Genomic DNA, 17,671 nt, shown 5'->3' with positions numbered 1-17,671 from the left:
AAATAATATATGCCTGTGGGTATGGTTATGTTGTCTGTTGATGCACCGTTTGTGTTCAAATATACATTGCTTAAAAGTTTATAACAACGCAACACTAACGCTATTCATTAGGCCATCTATGGCGTTTTACATTGTGTTAGTTGTGTGGTTGTAATTTATTTTGAGGAATTGTTCGCCATCTGTTCACTATCACACTTCATTATTTCAATGTCCTTACTCACACACAAGCACAGCAGTGTTATGAGCTGATGTTTTGTTGTCCTACATACCAGGACCACGTCGCACTCCATAATTATTGACATGTTTGATGCACTCATGGAAAGTATGGGCACAGTGCGGAGGTGCCCCGGGGGGCGGGGGGGGACACGCGAACTGGAATAGAATGGAAAGGGTTCCAAAAACAAACACTCCCATCGTCAGTTTCTCCGGAGTGAAAACTCTCCACCAGCCACGTTAAATAGATTAAAAGGGTTTGAGGCAGTTTATTTCAAGATGGGCCGGGAATAGCCAGCGAGCCAGGCAGCCAGGCAGGCAGTCGGTCAGTCAGCCACGAGTTCAGTGTCACAGCATCCCCCCAGTTGCGCACCGTCATGTCGCTGAGGCTCCTGCCCGCCATCATCATGGACGACGACGACGACGACGGCAACTTCACCAAGTGGATGAGCAGCTATTGGGGACACGGACCTGAAGGATGTGGCGGCGGTGGTGGTGGTGGTGGAGGTGCAGGAGGTGGAGGACACTCGCGCGAAAGGAAGCGAAGTTTTAGGAGACCTGCCAAGACCAGAGTTGATAGAAGGGCATCACTTCCCACTGTGGTAAGAAAGACACAACAACCTCTCCATGTCCAGAGTAACCCTGGCTCGAAACCCTATTTTGAACCGCTAAGCGTTTGTCTCAACCCCTTTCCTGGACTTGATAACCTGAAACATTAGTTTGAAACCTAACTTTGAACCCAGAAGTATGGCTAAATAAATCAAGTTGTAAGACTGTTTTAGCGTCACGCACTCTTATTAAGATCTTACGATCAGATTATTACTGTTGTGTAAATGATCAGTGTTTCCATTTTTAGGAGGGATTAGCTCCATTTAGCCACAACAAGCTTCTCATGTTTAAAGCTACGATGGCAAATATTACACAAGTGACTCTGCTAAATCCGCAAGGCTTCTTCTCACCGCCATAGATTTTAATGTGTTAAGTGTCATATAAAACCGGATTAATCTTGGTTGTTTTTGTCATCGTTTTCAGTTCAGGTCAGCGGTAGTCAAATCACTTTTCTGGGAGCCAAAAGCACTTACAAGGTGTGTAGGTGAAGTTCTTTTGCCACCAGCGCACTTCCATCATTAGGTTTGAGGAAGACAGGTAGCGTGTGGAAATAGTTTGCTAAAAATGAGACCTAGCACAATCACTCCTCAAATATTACAAAAGCACAAGATCATCGATTCATCGACATTGACCCGACTATCATCCCCTGAAATGAAATGGTCAATATAATGATTATCTTTCTCCACAGTCTCAGCTAGACGCCATGAAGCTGAACCGGTTGCACGCCGCCACCATGGCGCCGGCGCCAAGCCATGCCAAGAGCCGAGAGGAAAAGGGGGAGGTCAGACCCCCCCAGGGGGCTCGGCGGACCGCTTCGGACGACAACGGACGCCCCAAGTCGGCCGTCCCGGAGAACCGCATCGGCACGATCCCGGAGCTGGCAGAATCCTTCCAAAATAGACTTTGTCTTCAAGATAACTGCAGCTTGTCACTGGTGAGTTGAATTTACGATTCATTTTAAAACCACATTTGTAACCCTAACCCTGATTTAAAACCCTAACGACAAGCCGTATCCCTGTTTTGTAAACCTAATTTGAACCTGTAACCCTTGTTTGAAACATTAATTTGAAGCCCTACTTTGAGCCACAGCACTGCCCTGAAACCTTAGTTTGACGTTTATGTCAGAGTTAGGGATTCAAATTAAGGCTTCAAACCAGTATTATTGTTTAAAGTAAGGTTTCAGGTTAGGGTGAAGGTGTTGAACGATGGTTAGGTTTTCAAATAATGGTTTCAGGACAAGTTAAGGTTTCAAAGTAGGGTTTCATGTCTGGGTTAGGGTTTCAGGTATGGGTTTGAGCTGGGGTTACGGTTTCAAAGTGTCATTTCAGGACAAGGTTAAGGTTTTCAAAGTAGGGTTTCACATTTAGGTTTAGTAATTTCAAAGTAAGTTTTCAGGTTTTCAATTCTGGGTTAGTTTTTGAAGTCTGGGTTTGAACAAGGGTTGGGCTTTCAAAGTATTGTTTCAAGCCTGTGTTATACTGCAGTTTCAAGTTAATATTAGGGTTAGGGTTTTAATTTTCAAGTCCGGGTCATGGTTTCAAATTAGAGTCTCAAATCTGGTTTAGGGTTTCCCATTTGGGTTTGAAGTCAGGGTTAGTTTTCTAATGGAGCTGTCGCATTGGATTGTTCAGGTGTACCTAATGTAGCGGCACACAACCCATTCTGTTTCCTGTTTGCTTTGTGCTTCAAGAACGCTTGATGTGTTTTGTTTTTTGTGTTTCTTTTTTTTCCCCAGAACGACGACGTCAAGCTGTGTCTGCTGTGTCATGACAACAAGTACAAAAGCGGCGGCGGGGGCGTTCAAGAGCCGCACTGTGCACACGCCTTCCACAAGGAGGTGAAGCTTGACGCTATTCACTTTCAAATAGAGCTTGCAGAACGACCTTATTCTTGACCCCTGTGCGTCCACCTTGAAAAACAAAATTTAAGGCACATGCACTCTTGATAAACTATACGGAGGCAAAGCTACTGTACAGTATATTAAAAGGGAAGTTGTAAAATGAGGTTTTTAATCCAAGAACCTTAAACGTTTGCCCCCAGCATGCGAGCATGACATGCATGAAGTCACCTGCTATGAAATCAATCACACTCACATTAATATGGTTCTCCGCGTCGGGACGGAAGGCCGCTCGCAGGTCCGGGCCGTGCGCCCCGCTCGGCGATGGCGGCGAGATGACGGCGGCCTGCCTGGTGAGGAGTCTCCTGAGCGGCAGGAGGAGGTCGGCGGACGAGACACAACAACAAAAACAACAACAACAGCAGCAGCAGCAGTACACGTTCCGGCGGCAGCTTTCTCTGCGCAGGCACCGCTAAATTCTCGCCTGAACTCTGCAGTGCGAATTCGTCAGTGGCGAGCCGTGCATTTTCTCCCCCTTCAGTGGGGATAATCCACCTCTTAATACCACCACCACAACAGGTCACGATTATTATAAACCATCAATACTTTACAAAAATACAATGTAACGGCACGCGACACTGCCACGTACATCATCTGAAGAAGTGGGGGGAAAAAAAACCACACAATATAAAAAACAAAAAACAAAAACATGATACTCACCAGGGATGCTCATTATTCAATTAAAGTGTTCAGATCGTTTGATTAGTAGGTACAGAAACAGTCCAATTGCTCATTGTTGAAGGTCCACGGGCCAGGACGGCTGATTGTGAAGGCGCTGGGCAGATTAGAGTGACACGGCAACACAAAAAGGTTGAAATCTTATTGGACAAAGACATCTGGCACCCACGTATGCACTGGAATCAGTGCAGCCAAGACAAACACTACCAAATGAAGAGACTAGACTGTGAATAAATTCATCGAACAAATATTTGAATTTAAACCCTGACCCCTATTCTACAGTGTATATTTCTACTGTTCATTTTCACTTTAATAGCATGTTTCAGTGTTAAATTGTGTCTAATAATTTGTGTCCCCTGTTGTTCACTCCCAGTTCAGTGTTTGTGTTTGGTGCTGTAAAGAGAAGAATAAAAAAAGTCAGTAAAATGCCCACGTTCAAGTTAACCAGGAGAAACTGCTTGACTTTATCAGCAGCCCCCGAAGCGATGCCTCAAAACTGCCACGTCAGAGCTGAGATTTGAACCCAGAACCTTTTGATTGTAAGGCACCGGGGCTAACCACTTTTCTGCCAGCTATTCTACCTACACTATTAATAATAATAAAAAAATGATACACTGATATGAGTGACTGAGTCACTCATTCCCTACTCCCTAATTACTATACAGGCATTGTTCGTGGACTTTTTTTTTGGTAGACTATATAAGCCACCTTATAAAAAGAAGCCTAAAAAGTTAAATACAACTTAACTGTTCTTAGGCAGCGATTCTTTCCTTTGCTATTTTCGGATAAATTCACTCATTCCCTGCCCCACAAACACGACATAGGGATTTTTAGTGGGCTTTTACATAGTCTACTATGTGAAAATGTCATTATAATTATTAGGGAGTAGTGATCGTGAATGATTCTCAACACAGCCCAGTTCATATATTATTACTTTAAAGTAATAGTTTCTCTGTATTCCCGTTATATATAAGTAAATGTATTCGTATTTTTGGAAATAAACACGTTTTTATTCCGAATGATTGTCTTAATGATCTTTCCATATGTTTCCTCCATTTTTTAAACAGGTGTCGCCTTCATGAACCCCTCGTTTTTCTGTAAACTCTCCCGCCCCAGACATGAATTTAATAACCCTCCTCGCAAACTACATGCTCATTAGTAAAAATAATTGCCTCATTTGGGTGTGAAACAGCTGAGGGGAAGGCGCCGAAGTGGACGAAGGACTCCCCCCGGCTGCTGTGTACGTGCTGCGGGCCTCGTTTCTGCTCTCGGTTCGACTCGGCAGTAGAAAACCGTAGGATCTTTTTTTTTTTTTTTTTTTTTTTTTTTTTTTTTTTCTTAGCCCCAAAGCAGGCGGAGTGAAAGTGCACACGTGGAAACCCGAGATTGATGTGCGTTTCAGCCAATGGGAGTTCGAAAAGGTGACGTCAGCTGACCTCTACCAACCAATGGCAACGCTCGAGGGGGAAAATGGGGGAAAAATATGCTGTGAACGATTCGGAGGAGAAGAGGATTCTTAGGTGAAAGAGTCGATGTTTACTTCGATGAAGAAATTTAGCCAAATGATGGAAAAATCAAGATGTTTTCAATTTTATCTTCACTAACTTTTTATTTTTGAAATTTCCTGAGAAAAAGCTGCTTTGGGTAAGACCCCCTCAACCATCTCAACCCTCTCCTTCTTTGTTTTTCCACTATTTAGGATGCAGCGCTTTTGTACGTCTTTTAACCTTACTTATTAAAAAAAAAAAAGCGAAAAAAAAACTGCCCCACAAAACTCTTTTCAACTCTTTGTCTTCTCTTTCACGTTGTTAGTGATTTAAAAAAATCTTGGTTTTGACAAAATTCCTACAAAATGACGACATACCGTACGTTTTTACACATTTTAAACACTAAACGTAATACAGAAAATTATAGATAACGTAACCATTTGTTTTCCATTTTTTCATATTTTATTCCACGGATTAGCTCAAATTAAAAAGATGAAACATTTAGCTTGCATTGAATAAAATGCCTTCACTTGCTGTACTTATACAACACAACATTCCACTTGTTTTGCAGTTTTTAAAGCTTTTTCCATAGCAATTTTTAACAGTAAAAACGCCATTTCTAGTTATTTATACGTTAATTGTGTGGTATTCGCTTTGAATTTTGTCTTTCCTTTTGGAAATCTATCCATCCAAGAATCCTTTTTCTATACCGCTTATCCTCATGAGGGTCACAAGTAAGCTGGAGCTTATTTTCAATATAGAAAGAAGATAAGAAATATTTTATAAATAGTTTTACCACTCCCACCAGCTTGAAACACATTTAAATGTAATATATCAAATTGCAATAATAAAATGTATATTAAAAATACTATATGTATTCTAGTATCAGCGTACTTGCATGTACCTTTAAGAGGCGGGGTCTGGTGGAGTGGCAAGTGACGTCTGCGTGTGAGTGTCTGGCCGTGAGCGGTGGGTGACAGCAGGTTCTTGCTCGAGTGTGTCTTTTTGCTTTTTATTGTTCTTTCAATAAATGGATGAAAAGTGCATCAGTGACTGGCTCTCCTTTCCCACATGCAAGGGCATTACAGTAAGTAGTACAGTGGTACCTTGAGATACTTGCATCGTGCTGCACTTTCTGGTTTGTGCACCTTGGGAGAGTATAATACACACACACACACACACAAATATATCTATATATATAATCTGAAGTAATGGTTATTCTTCGCAGAGGATAAATAATATATTCCTGTGAGTATTGTTATATTGTCTGTTTACATGTGTTGCTCCGTTGTTCATGTTCAAATATCCATTGCTTAAAGGGTTGTTATATTGCGACATTGTCTGTGGGTGCCCAAATGCTAAACTGCCATTGTAGGGGAACACTGTATGTTAATTGGTTAATTTTTCATTTGACATTTGGTGATGGCTCTATTTCATTTTCATAATAAACAAAAAAACCCCACATATTCCTCATTTTTAATCCCCCGCCTCTATGGCAGTGATACAATTGAGCGGTTTCCATGGCGATGGTGTTGTTGTATTCATCCGGGGGTGGTCGCTGCTGGGAACAAACATCGACTCATGTTTGAGTGTCCTCTCTTTTCAAAAGGTAACCTCTGTTGCTCCGTTCCCTAAAATAGATGCTCACCGCTGTATTTACGAAATCAAATCAAGCAGTTTGTGGGAAAAGTCATATCAACAAGTTAAAAGGTTTAAATGTCCAAATGAGGCAGATGAGGGCTGTCTGCTTTGTCTGGGCGGTGCGAAAAGGCATGCCAAGGTACAACAACAAGGCTACCTGCAAGCCTTAACGGACCAATCACCTCTCGTGATTGGTCCGTTTCAGTCACATGCTGTGATGACGAACTCAGCTTTCCCCTTGGTTCCTCAATGCCGCCATCTTTAAAATACAAAACACCTACGCCGCCGCCTTCTCGATGGATTTTGCAATATCATTTGTGATCTTTTTTTTCTGTTCTTGTCATATTATTGTCTGTTTCCTAATTACACTAAACATATCCTTGTCCACTACTTTGTCACTATTTTCATCTGGAATATATCCCCAGCGATACATGGGGGTTGGCTGGACATAATGGACGTCTTTTGATTTTGAATGTTATCTCAGCCAGGGGTAGCACCATGGGGAGCTTCAAGGGCCACGCGCTTCCCGGGACCTTCTTCCTGCTGGGCGGCATCTGGTGGACGGCCAAGTACTCGCTATGGCACGCCATCCGCCGAAACAAGAGCATCGGCTCTACCCGGCTGAGCGGCAGAGCGGCACACCGCCGCCTGGAGGTCGTCGAAAGCTCGCTTGTACTCTTCTTCTCGTTAGTGGGTGAGCGAAGCGGTCGCGATGGTTACATTCCGCGCCGTCCGTACTGTGATTGACCGCCATTGTTTTTCGTTCAGGGATGCTCGCCGAGCAGTTCTTAAACGACGGGCCGCGACTCAGGCTGTACGACTTTGCGGAGAACCACTGGAAAGACCTGATGAACTGGCAACACGCCACCATGTATCTCTTCTTCGGCCTGGCGGGATGCGTGTCCTTAATCGTACATACTACAGAGGCCGCGCCCCTCGCCCTGGACAGGATGTTGATGGCTATCGCCTTCTTTAACGAGGGTAAAACATGGCGTTAAGGATTAGGGTTAGGTGTTGTGGTTCAGATTAATGTTGGGTTGGGTTGGGTTAGGATAGTTTAAGGGTTAGGAGTGGGTTAGGATGTTAGCGCTAGGTTTAGTGATTAGGTTTAGACTCAGCGTTAGGGTTCCTTTTGAGAATAATAGCAGAATACAGACTGGCAAATCATAGTGCGGCACAGAAAATAGATGGAACTTGGCAAAACTACTCCATAGACAAGACATTAGGACACACCCAAAAAGATGAGCTGCGTTGTTCTTACAGGGTTCCTCTTCCTCTACCACCTCCACGGCCGGACTATGTTGGACGTGCACTTCCATATCCTCCTGCTCTACGCCGTCTTCGGGGGGGCCGTGGTGGCCTTCCTGGAGCTTTTCCACAGAGGCAACATCCTCCTGGAGCTGCTACGCTGCGCCCTGACTTTGCTGCAGGGTAGCTGGTTCTGGCAGGTGCGTACCAGCCACAGTTGGCAAAAGCACTCGCACTCTGTACTTAAAGCACAGATACTCGTGTAAAATCAAGATTTCAAGCTCGGTCGTCTCTATTCTCGTCATCGGCGGAGGTTTAAAAAGGTCTTTTTTGACAAAGCAAGGAATAAAAATAACAGATGTCATTTTTCAAATGTAGGGAGTAAAAGAACAAACGTCATCAGAAAAATAAATGCTCACGTGAATTACAGACACCAGAAAAAAAATCCAGTTACAGTAAATACAGAAACAAAGTACAAAGTATTTATTCTTGCTAACTTCCCACCAATGGTGCCAGGGGAGTTGCATGTGTGTAGCGCCGGCTAAGCAACTGCCCGACTTTTCTTTCTCACGTTTGCGTCTCAGATTGGCTACGTGCTGTACCCTCCCAGCGGTGCCCAGTGGGACCCCAAGGACCACAACAACGTGATGTTCATCACCATGTGCTACTCGTGGCACCTGGCCTTCGCCGTGCTGGGCGTCGGCCTGCTCTACTGCCTGGTCAGCTGGTGAGAATCACACCCACGGCACTACTATATGTGCGGATGGGAATGAACGGACGTAACTTGTGAATGACACAATGTACATTTGTCAGTGTACAGATTGAATAACTGTACGTTTACTGTCCCTTCAAAATAACTCTACACACAACGAATCATGTCTTATCTGCTGGGGACAAAGGTGAGTGCAAATTACAGGTATTTCTCGTGTATAATGCGCTTTTTTTTTTTGTTAAGTATGGCAATTGTCAAAAGTCAATAGTGCGCATTATACATGGGTATAGGGGAAAATGGAAAAAACCGTTCACATTTTATAAATGTATGCCGCCATCTAGAGGTTATGAGAAAGGTGTACACTTTCATTCTAATATGCCACTGTCACCTAGAGGTTGTGAGAAAGGTGTACACTTTCATTCTAATATGCCACCGCCACCCAGTGGTTATGAAAAGGTGTAGCCTAAACTTTCATTCCAATATGACGGGTACGAATGACTGCATATGTACAGTTGTGCTCATAAGTTTACATACCCTGGTAGAATTTGTGAAATATTGTTTTTTTTAAATACAACTGATGACTGAACAACATCCATCATTATTTTTTTTGGTTATGTTTTGTTTCATGATAATACTTGTCTCAAATGCTTGACAGTTTAATTTGAATCCCATTAAAATAAAATGTAATGTGTTTTGCCTGGCCCTTCATGTTTTCATTAAAGACTTGTACACATCTTACAAATTCTGCCTGGGTAATCAAACATATAAGCACAACTGTGCGTTTTCTCCTTTACTAAATAAAAGTAGGGTTGTGAATTTCAAAAGAAGAGCAAGTAAATAAAAAGAAAGTATTACGTGTTCAAATAAAGTGCTTAACTTCAGAATAATCCTTTGAGAAAACTAACACAATACAGATAATTCTTCATGGTTTGATCATATGGGTAGAAGCATAATCATGCATTGTAAAAATGCATTATACATGGGTAGAAGGGTTTTCCAGAATGTTGAGGTCAACTTTGGGGGTGCATATTATACGTGGGTGCGCATTATACACGAGAAATTACGGTAGCCATTTTCCCTCCCCGGGTGCCATGTGACTCACGAGTGTTACGAAGTCTCGAGGTGTAAATGGAGAGCAGGTGTGTTACGTTTGTCATTTATTCATTCATTGATTTATTCCAGTTCAAATGACGCTGACGCTGTACTCCTTCTTCCAACAGCGCGGTGCGCTCCCGGCTTAAGAAGACCCCCGCGGTGGAAATGGGCCTGCTAAAGCGCAGTGACAAGGACTTCGAGTCGGAGGACGAGGTGGTGTGAAGCGGACCCCTGCCACCGTGCCGCTCCTCGTTTAAAATCAGGGATAGGACATTTGAGGTGCCAGCAGCCTCATCACTGCCTTAGTTCCTTATTCAACTGCTCTAACTGCCTTTAGTAGCCTGTACTCTCCAGGGCCCATTGCTACGGCATATACAGTAGCTATATCGCTATTGCTATACGTAGCGTATTAGCAGAGTGGTGCCCTTTTTTGCCAAACTGTTAGAATTGTTATTTCCTGTCATTACACTTGACTATTTTTATGTCATATTTGGTCTTGAACAAACAACACGCTTCTATTTATGTAGCTACAAAAGTCTTAAGAAATAATGACAGTATTTAATGGCGACATGCACTTTACCGCAGCCTCTTGATGTTTGTTAGCTTATTGTATAACACTAATAAAAGATATATGATGTCTAAATGTGCTTTGTACATAAAACGGGAAATGTACAGGGTGTACCCAAATTTACTGTAGGTACATTTCCTTTTTTCTATTTTGTTCCGGGTATCATTCGGACAGACATGCGGCCGTCAGCATTTGACTGCTCCAACGCGGACAATTTACGCTATCCATGGCCAAATTTCTCAAAACAGGATCTGGTCTGGACAAACCACACGGCGTAAGCGCAGGGCTTACCGCCACTGAAGAAAACGGCAAACTCTTATAGAGCAGGCGTTCTCGCAAAGCCATGAAAAGCCTCGAAAACTCAAAATTCAGGTACCCCTGAACGCCTCCTCTAGAAGTTCGGTGTTTCGGTGCGTGATTTGTCGAGAGCAGATCCTGTTTAGATAATATTGCCGTGAAACGAAACGAATTAGGAAAAAAGCAAGTGTATCGTGAATTGTGGGACATGCATGCTTTTGGAATGTGGGAGCAAGCCGGAGTACCCAGAGAAAACCCAGGCGTTTACGAAGGGAACGTGCAAAGTCCACACAGGAAGGACCTCAGGCTAGATTTGAACCTGTAACCTCTCGACCGTGAGGGAGATGTGCTAACCACTTCACAACCATGCTGCTGTGTAGTTGTACTGTTTGTACTGTGTCTATTACGCTTGCAAACATTCACCCTCTGTTACGTGTCAGCTGTGAGTTATTTTTTGTTTGTTTATTTTTTCTTCTTTGACTAAACACAACACATCGTAATTGCAGCAGTACCTATAAAAGGCCACGAAGTGACAGTAACGTCCTTCCTGTTAAATGGTGTTTGTTGTTTGATGTCCTCAAAGGGTGTGCAGTTTTGTTTTATTTTACTTCTGGTTTTACATGAGCCAAAACCTATTAAATGCAGCAATGCCTAAAAAAGCCCACTAGGTGACAGTATTGCTCTTGCAAACATACCCTGTTACCGCCTGATGCGAGCTCGGAGTAGTTTTACTTTATACTAGTTTTATTTTTTTTTATTACACTGCACAGTGAATAACAGCCAATAGTGTCAATCAGAAATTAGTACAGTGGTGCCTTAAGATACGAGTGATCCAATTTAGGAGTTTCGGTGGAGTTTTTGCTTTGACTTGCGAGCAAAAAGTAGTTTGACAAATAGTGAATAAATATTTTTTTAAAAAATAAGTTTCTAGCGATTTATTGCCACTCCCAGTGGAAGTTTACTGTCAACAGAAGATAAGAAGATAATTATACCTTGTGTGTTTGAAATAACCACACAACTTTGGCGAAGAACAGGCTGTTTAGCCTAATGCTACCACACAATAGAAAACGGATTAGAGGGGCTAAAAAAAACTAGCATCAATGTTGCATTGTTATAATCCTTTAAGCAACGGACAGGTTATCTTTATCCTCTACAAAGAATGGCAAAAATTACTGCAGCTTACTGAGGAGTTATGACTTGTGTCTCCGTTTATATCCATCTGTATATGTTTGTATTATATTGCCCCCCCGGTGGCCAAGGTATGCACACCAGAATGAGCAGCACAAGGCCCATTGAATTGAAGCAAAAAATGTGGCAAAACTCTATTAAACTCGATGTAAAATTCTATTTCATGAGGACATTAATGTTGTTTTTGTAAAGTACAGTTTATTAGAGTGCTATCATTCATTTCATAATCCATCCATTTTCCGTACCGTTTTATCCACACGCGGGTCGCGGGTGTGCTGGAGCCTATCCCGGCTATCTTCGGGCGAGAGGCGGGGTACACCCTGAACTGGTCGAACTTTTTGGGATGTGGTAGGAAACCGGAGTTCCCGGAGAAAACCCACGCAGGCATGGGGAGAACATGCAAACTCCACACAGGCGGGCGTGCGATATTATTTCATCATAAAAATAAAAAGAATTTGAGATACGAGTGTTTTGAATAGCGAGTGTGGTTATTAAACATATTAAACTCCTATCTTAAGGCACCACTGTGTGTGTGTATGTATACACACACACACCACTGTGTGTGTGTGTATGTATATACATATATATATATATATGTATATATATATATATATACTGTGTACCTGACAATATTGTGGCGGGTGGTTTAAAATGCTGAGTCAAGCGTCTCTGGGGTTGCCATGACAACGACAAGGCGCGGTGTTAGGTTTCTTGTCAAGAGTGAGAACTCTTCTCTCACTCCCTCGATCTCAGGTGAGCGGGTGGTGACGTCATCCAGCCGCTCAGGTCGGCAACACCGAGCTGCACGAGGAAATACTCCAACATTTATTTCCCTTTTTTTTTTTTTTTTTTTTTTTTAATTACTTGTATTTTTTTTTTTTTTTTTTATAAAAGAAGTAAACTACAGTATTGGCTACATGGATAAACTCAAGTCGGTTTTAAGCGGCGAGGAGACGCGCAGAGATGACAGAACAGTTTTAGAGGTGAGCAAAAGACGATTTATTTGTCCTTCATGTGGGTTTAATTGTCAATTAACTGGATTGTGTTCGTAGACCGTGAACGAGGCGTCCACCCTGGGCTGGGGGACACGCGTGAAAGGATTCATCGCCTGTTTTGTGGTCGGCGGAGTGTGCGCCATCCTCGTAAGGCTCGCATATAAACGAACATTTTAGCTTGTGTGTTGCAAAGCTGCGTGCTTGTTGCCGTTTTACTGGTTTGTCTCGCTCTCAGGAATGTCGCTGAGGTTCTGTGCATTATACATTCATTTTAGTTTTACTAACTTTATTGGAATGTGTTTATGAATTAAAAAAACGTTTTTTTTTAAAATATTTGTATTCAATTATTTAAAGTGTTTGTGTTAAATCAGTATTTAATTTGGAATGTAACTTTAATATTTTATTATACAATTATAATGGTATTATATTATGCAAACATTATAATTTTATTGGATAATTTTTTTTCTAATTTTATTCTTTGTGTTTACCTGTTTAATTTTAATTAAAAAATGTCTATTTAGTGTTCATTTAAATACATTGAAAATAAATAATAATATGTGATAAGATTATGTTTGTTATATCCAGTTTCAGACAACTTTATTGATCACCACAGGGCAAGGATTATGTTTGTGATTTTATATAAAGGTATTTAATTACAAATTCATTTAAAAGTATGATTGTTTTTAGTTTTTTATTTAAAATGTATTAACGTCAAATGCAAAATTGTACATTACAATATACATATGAATAAAGTTTCAATTTTTAGGATTACGATTATCAGCTTTACATGATTTTCAAGTGACTAAGTGTAGGCTTAGCATAAAAAAAAAAAAAAAAACATCTTTCTGTATAATGGACCAAGACGTTATAAACTATTTAAAGTCAAAATTGCCATCATTTGCAAAAATCCACCAAATTATGTACCAAAAACCATATTATTTATGCTGCTTTAAAAATAAAGTTGCATTTTATGTGTTTGCAGGGCGTTTGTTTACTTTTCCTCCCCAGGATCGGCCTCATCCTCTTCATCGTCTTTTACACGTTTGGCAACATTTGTGCTTTGTGCAGGTCAGTGTGTGCGATCATATTTAGTCATCATTCATTTACGTACAGTTGTCATAGAATGGATTAAAAAAAAAAAAAAGCTTGTTCAAATGCCAGGTTTTTGTGCAATAAAAAAAGAAGACAAAGATAAATCATTTCAAAATCTTTTCCTCCATTAATGTGACCTTTAATGTGTACAACTCAATATATAATATACATACATATTTTTTTTTTTTTGAGAAGGGAACTAAATATTAAAAACTGAGATAACGTGATTGCACAAGTGCGCACACCCTCTTTCAACCGTTTTTTTTTTTTTTTTCCTCCCCTCCCCCCTATCACAAGAACGTGGCATTTGAACAGGGGTGTGTAGAGTTTTTATATTCACTATGCGGTATTCCTGTGATCCTTTGTGCCACACAGCACCATGTTCCTGCTGGGCCCCATGAAGCAGCTGAAGAGGATGTGTGACAAGACCAGAGCGCTGGCCACCACCATCATGATCGTGAGCGCATGCACGACAACAAGAGCGCACAACTTTTAGTTTTGACTGCTGTTATACCATCAAATGTTAACAAATAGGCAAACAGTCATAGTAATAGATTTAAATGCGGTGGATATAAAAAGTCTACACACCCCTAATTCAAATGTCAGGTACCGTATTTGTGATAACTGCATAAAAAAAAAAAAAAAAAATGGGACGAAAGATAAATCCTTTCAAAATGTTTTTCCAAGATTAATGCAACCTATAACCCATATAACTCAATTGACTTTTTGAGAGGGGAATTAAAAAATAGAGAATGTGGTTGCACAAATGTGCACACCCTCTTATAATTGGAGATGTGACTGTGTTCAGAATGAACCAATCGCATTCAACCTCGTATTAAATACGAGTCAAACTGTCACCATTTAAAGTGCTTCTGATGAACTTAAACCAAGTTCAGATGTTCTGGTAGGCTTTTCTTAACAGGCCAGATTAATAGTAGGTGCGAATGTGAGTGCGAATGGTTGTTTGTTTCGGTGTGCCCTGCGATTGGCTGGCGACCGGTTCGGGGTGCACCCCGCCTCCCGCCCAAAGATAGCTGGGATAGGCTCCAGCACCCCCGACCCTAGTGAGGAGAAGCGGTCCAGAAAATGGATGGATGGATGGATAAATTGCCACTGAACTGTCCAAAAAAAGTTCAGATGTTCTAGTAAGATGAAAAAAAATGAAATCATGAAAATGAAATGATAGTAACAGTAATGATGTATAATATTATATATAGTAATGATGATTATGAAAATAAGTAAAATATACTAGTTTAAATTTGTAAAATACATTTAAATTTGTTTTTTTTTAAATTTGATTTTTATTTTAATTATTTGTAAGTTATATTGCACTCATTATTTTTCTTCATAATAATAACCGATTATGAGTAATCTTTTGTGTTCAATACCTGTATTTTTATTGACATAAAACAAAGAAACCACAGCACCACAACCGTCTTACAAATGGCAGTATGATCAGCAGAAAATATGAAAACCACTAACAATCCACTATATTAATATAACGTTAATTGTGTAATGCTTATGTAAATGCAATTTCCATACTCTTATTGCAGACTTGTCTCGTGTTGACGCTGTGCGCCGTTTTCTGGGTGAGTGACTTATTGGCTCGTCATTTCTCTTGCAAAACATTTAGTTCAAGTCAACTTGCCCGGAATTGCATCCTTTTGTTTCCAGTGGAAAAATTTTGGTCTGGCGTTGTTTTTCGTCATCCTGCAAGTGTTGTCGTTCGCCTGGTGAGTTCGTCGTCATTCTCAAAAATCATCATCGTTGCGCATTCATGGACAATGTTGGACATAAAATGGGGATTTGTTTACAGGTACAGCCTTTCGTACATCCCATTTGTCAGGTTTGTCCTTTTAACATTCTCACAAAGTCTCGCCGTCTCTCATAAAAGTTAGTACACCTCTCACATTTTTTTGTTGTAAATATTTGATCATATCTTTTCATGGGACAGCACTGATGAAATGCCACTTTGCTACAATGTAAAGATCAAAATAATTCAAGACACAGCTGTTAATCTAATTAATTAATCTATCTAAACCACTGGCAACGAAAGTGAGTACACCCCTGAGTGAAAAAGTCTGAACTGGGCCCAGTTAGCTGTTTTCCTTCCCCGGTGTCATTTGAGTCGTTAGTGTTACAACACTCGGGTGTGAATGGGGAGCAGGCGTGTTCAATTTGCTGTCGTTTCTCCAGTGTTGTCACTTTAAAATTATTTCATAAAATATTTTGAAAAATGTGAGAGGTGTTCGCACTTTCTTTGAGATATAGTGGTGCCTTGACTTACGCGTTTACTTGGGTCCGTGACCACGCTCATAACTCAAAGCATTCAAACTCAAATCATTTCCCCAATGAAATGAATGGAAATGCCATTCATCTGTTGCAGCCCCACGAAAAAAACAACAATTAAATCATTTGTAACCTGTTTTTTTTAAAAATATGATTATTAAGAATAAGAGCACTCTGCAGAATTATGCTTTATAAAAACATACAGTAATAATGCGGTTAAATAGATTGTTAAGAATGAAACATTTTGTGCATCATGATTTCATGCTTCAATGCCCATTGACATTGTGCTCCTTCCGTAAACTGCAGTAATATTATTAATTTTTCACATTGAATAAAAAATATAAGCTAGTGAGTATTGCTTAAATTGTCTTTCTACAGGTGTTGCTGCACCTTTTGTGTTCAAATATCATTTAGATAATGGTTTATGATGACCACAGATTAGCATCTGTGCTGGTTTCGTTAGCCCATATATGGCATTTTACATTGTGTGCTAACATTAAGCTAGTCGAGTTTCTTCAGTAATGTGCTTTAGTGAAATAAACATGTAATTGTCTTTGTTTAATGTTTAAACGTCAACTGAGAGTGGCAATAAAACAGCTTGAAATAAGCACTTCATATTAAATGGTTCACAATCTGCTGCTGGTTGTGAAGTAGTGCTTGCAACTCCACTTTTTTGCTCGCATCCCGAGACGAAAAAAAAAATATAAAAATCAGCCAAGTGACGGCTCGCATCTAAAAACTTTCAAGTCGGGTCACTTGTAAGTCGAGGAACCACTCCACAGTGCATGTTTTCTCTGTTTTGGTCTAACCTGTTTAAAATGACTTTGCAGGGACGCCATCTTGAGATTGGTGGCCATGTGCATGAAATAAGGCTTGTTGCTCGACTGTGTCAATATTGTTTGTTTGTTTTTTAGAATGGGGCAGGTCTTTTTTTGCCCCCCGTCTTCAACAAATGAGAGTGGGGTGCATGTCCATTTCTGTATAATATTTCATTATTCTTGATCTTGTCAAATGTTCACACACATCCTTTAGTGATACAAAAGCTGCTGGATTTTGATGTATGTATAGTCCATTTTAATGCTTGTTAATTTAAGTGTTTTTCTTGCATGTTACTGCTACTGTAAAGTGTCACAACTTCTGTCCAAATAAATAACAAATAAAAATCACATATACGCAGTTATAGTTTCCTTTCACAGCAGGGATCACCGACCTTTTTGAAGAGCCACTTCTTGTGTACTGATTGAATGCAAAAGGCTACCAATTGGAGCTACACTTCTAAAAGAACAAATCTGATCCAATTATTTGGTAGGAAATCATCTCATCTACCGTATCCCCACGAACACTTTGCTTTGGTTGTGCGCTACAATACTGACCTTTTAACTTTTAAATAGTCACTTACAAATTTACACCAATCCAAGTGGGATTTGAAAAAAGAATAGTAAAAAAAAAAAGTATTTGTATAAGTGAAGGGCGACTAGCAAAGTAATCTTTTTATTTATCAGTACTAGCTTTGCTTTTACTATGCATATGACAATGCAGATATTAGTTTGGATTTTTAATGTTTTGATTTTTTAAATAATTTTAATATTTTTTTATTTAATACACATCAACATTTTGTTACTGTTTTTGTAAAATTATTTTGTGTGGATTGTATGAGGTACC

General features: G+C 40.4%; 3 protein-coding genes across 4 annotated transcripts; all 3 read left to right on the top strand.

Moving 5' to 3' along the window:
• The first annotated feature begins 308 nt into the window (after positions 1–308).
• On the top strand, positions 309–4,365 carry lnp1 (leukemia NUP98 fusion partner 1). The gene is made up of 4 exons (XM_061683929.1): positions 309–815; positions 1,511–1,756; positions 2,558–2,659; positions 2,947–4,365. The coding sequence occupies exons 1-4, from the start codon at positions 591–593 to the stop codon at positions 3,133–3,135; spliced, it is 762 nt and encodes a 253-aa protein (XP_061539913.1). The 5' UTR covers positions 309–590; the 3' UTR covers positions 3,136–4,365.
• A 402-nt stretch (positions 4,366–4,767) lies between these two features.
• tmem45a (transmembrane protein 45a) lies at positions 4,768–12,025 on the top strand. The gene is made up of 6 exons (XM_061683596.1): positions 4,768–5,041; positions 7,010–7,219; positions 7,294–7,506; positions 7,789–7,973; positions 8,358–8,500; positions 9,706–12,025. Exons 2-6 carry the CDS (start codon positions 7,024–7,026, stop codon positions 9,800–9,802), a joined length of 834 nt encoding a protein of 277 aa, XP_061539580.1. The 5' UTR covers positions 4,768–5,041; positions 7,010–7,023; the 3' UTR covers positions 9,803–12,025.
• A 503-nt stretch (positions 12,026–12,528) lies between these two features.
• sft2d2a (SFT2 domain containing 2a) lies at positions 12,529–17,185 on the top strand. 2 transcript variants are annotated; one of them, XM_061683784.1, is made up of 8 exons: positions 12,529–12,616; positions 12,686–12,775; positions 13,611–13,696; positions 14,096–14,177; positions 15,274–15,309; positions 15,395–15,453; positions 15,537–15,566; positions 16,840–17,185. In XM_061683784.1, exons 1-8 carry the CDS (start codon positions 12,551–12,553, stop codon positions 16,877–16,879), a joined length of 489 nt encoding a protein of 162 aa, XP_061539768.1. In that variant the 5' UTR covers positions 12,529–12,550; the 3' UTR covers positions 16,880–17,185. The 2 variants fall into 2 exon arrangements, with proteins under 2 accessions (XP_061539768.1, XP_061539766.1); XM_061683782.1 differs by having other exon boundaries at positions 15,537–17,185.
• The last annotated feature ends 486 nt before the right edge of the window (positions 17,186–17,671 follow it).

This window comes from Phycodurus eques, chromosome 8 (assembly GCF_024500275.1).
Source record: "Phycodurus eques isolate BA_2022a chromosome 8, UOR_Pequ_1.1, whole genome shotgun sequence".
Classification (NCBI taxonomy): Eukaryota; Metazoa; Chordata; class Actinopteri; order Syngnathiformes; family Syngnathidae; genus Phycodurus; species Phycodurus eques.
The sequence above is the reverse complement of the archived record's forward strand: the minus strand, read 5'-3'. Positions and strand labels throughout refer to the sequence as shown.

Excerpts from the sequence above, each read along its gene's own strand:
- lnp1 (XM_061683929.1), top strand. The coding sequence starts at position 591 with ATGTCGCTGAGGCTCCTGCCCGCCATCATCATGGACGACGACGACGAC. Across the intron at positions 816-1,510 it reads GGGCATCACTTCCCACTGTG|TCTCAGCTAGACGCCATGAA; the intron begins GTAAGAAAGACA and ends CTTTCTCCACAG. Across the intron at positions 2,660-2,946 it reads CACACGCCTTCCACAAGGAG|GCCGCTCGCAGGTCCGGGCC; the intron begins GTGAAGCTTGAC and ends TCGGGACGGAAG.
- tmem45a (XM_061683596.1), top strand. The coding sequence starts at position 7,024 with ATGGGGAGCTTCAAGGGCCACGCGCTTCCCGGGACCTTCTTCCTGCTG. Across the intron at positions 7,507-7,788 it reads TATCGCCTTCTTTAACGAGG|GGTTCCTCTTCCTCTACCAC; the intron begins GTAAAACATGGC and ends TTGTTCTTACAG. Across the intron at positions 8,501-9,705 it reads CTCTACTGCCTGGTCAGCTG|CGCGGTGCGCTCCCGGCTTA; the intron begins GTGAGAATCACA and ends TTCTTCCAACAG.
- sft2d2a (XM_061683782.1), top strand. The coding sequence starts at position 12,551 with ATGGATAAACTCAAGTCGGTTTTAAGCGGCGAGGAGACGCGCAGAGAT. Across the intron at positions 12,776-13,610 it reads GCGGAGTGTGCGCCATCCTC|GGCGTTTGTTTACTTTTCCT; the intron begins GTAAGGCTCGCA and ends ATGTGTTTGCAG. Across the intron at positions 15,310-15,394 it reads CGCTGTGCGCCGTTTTCTGG|TGGAAAAATTTTGGTCTGGC; the intron begins GTGAGTGACTTA and ends TTTTGTTTCCAG.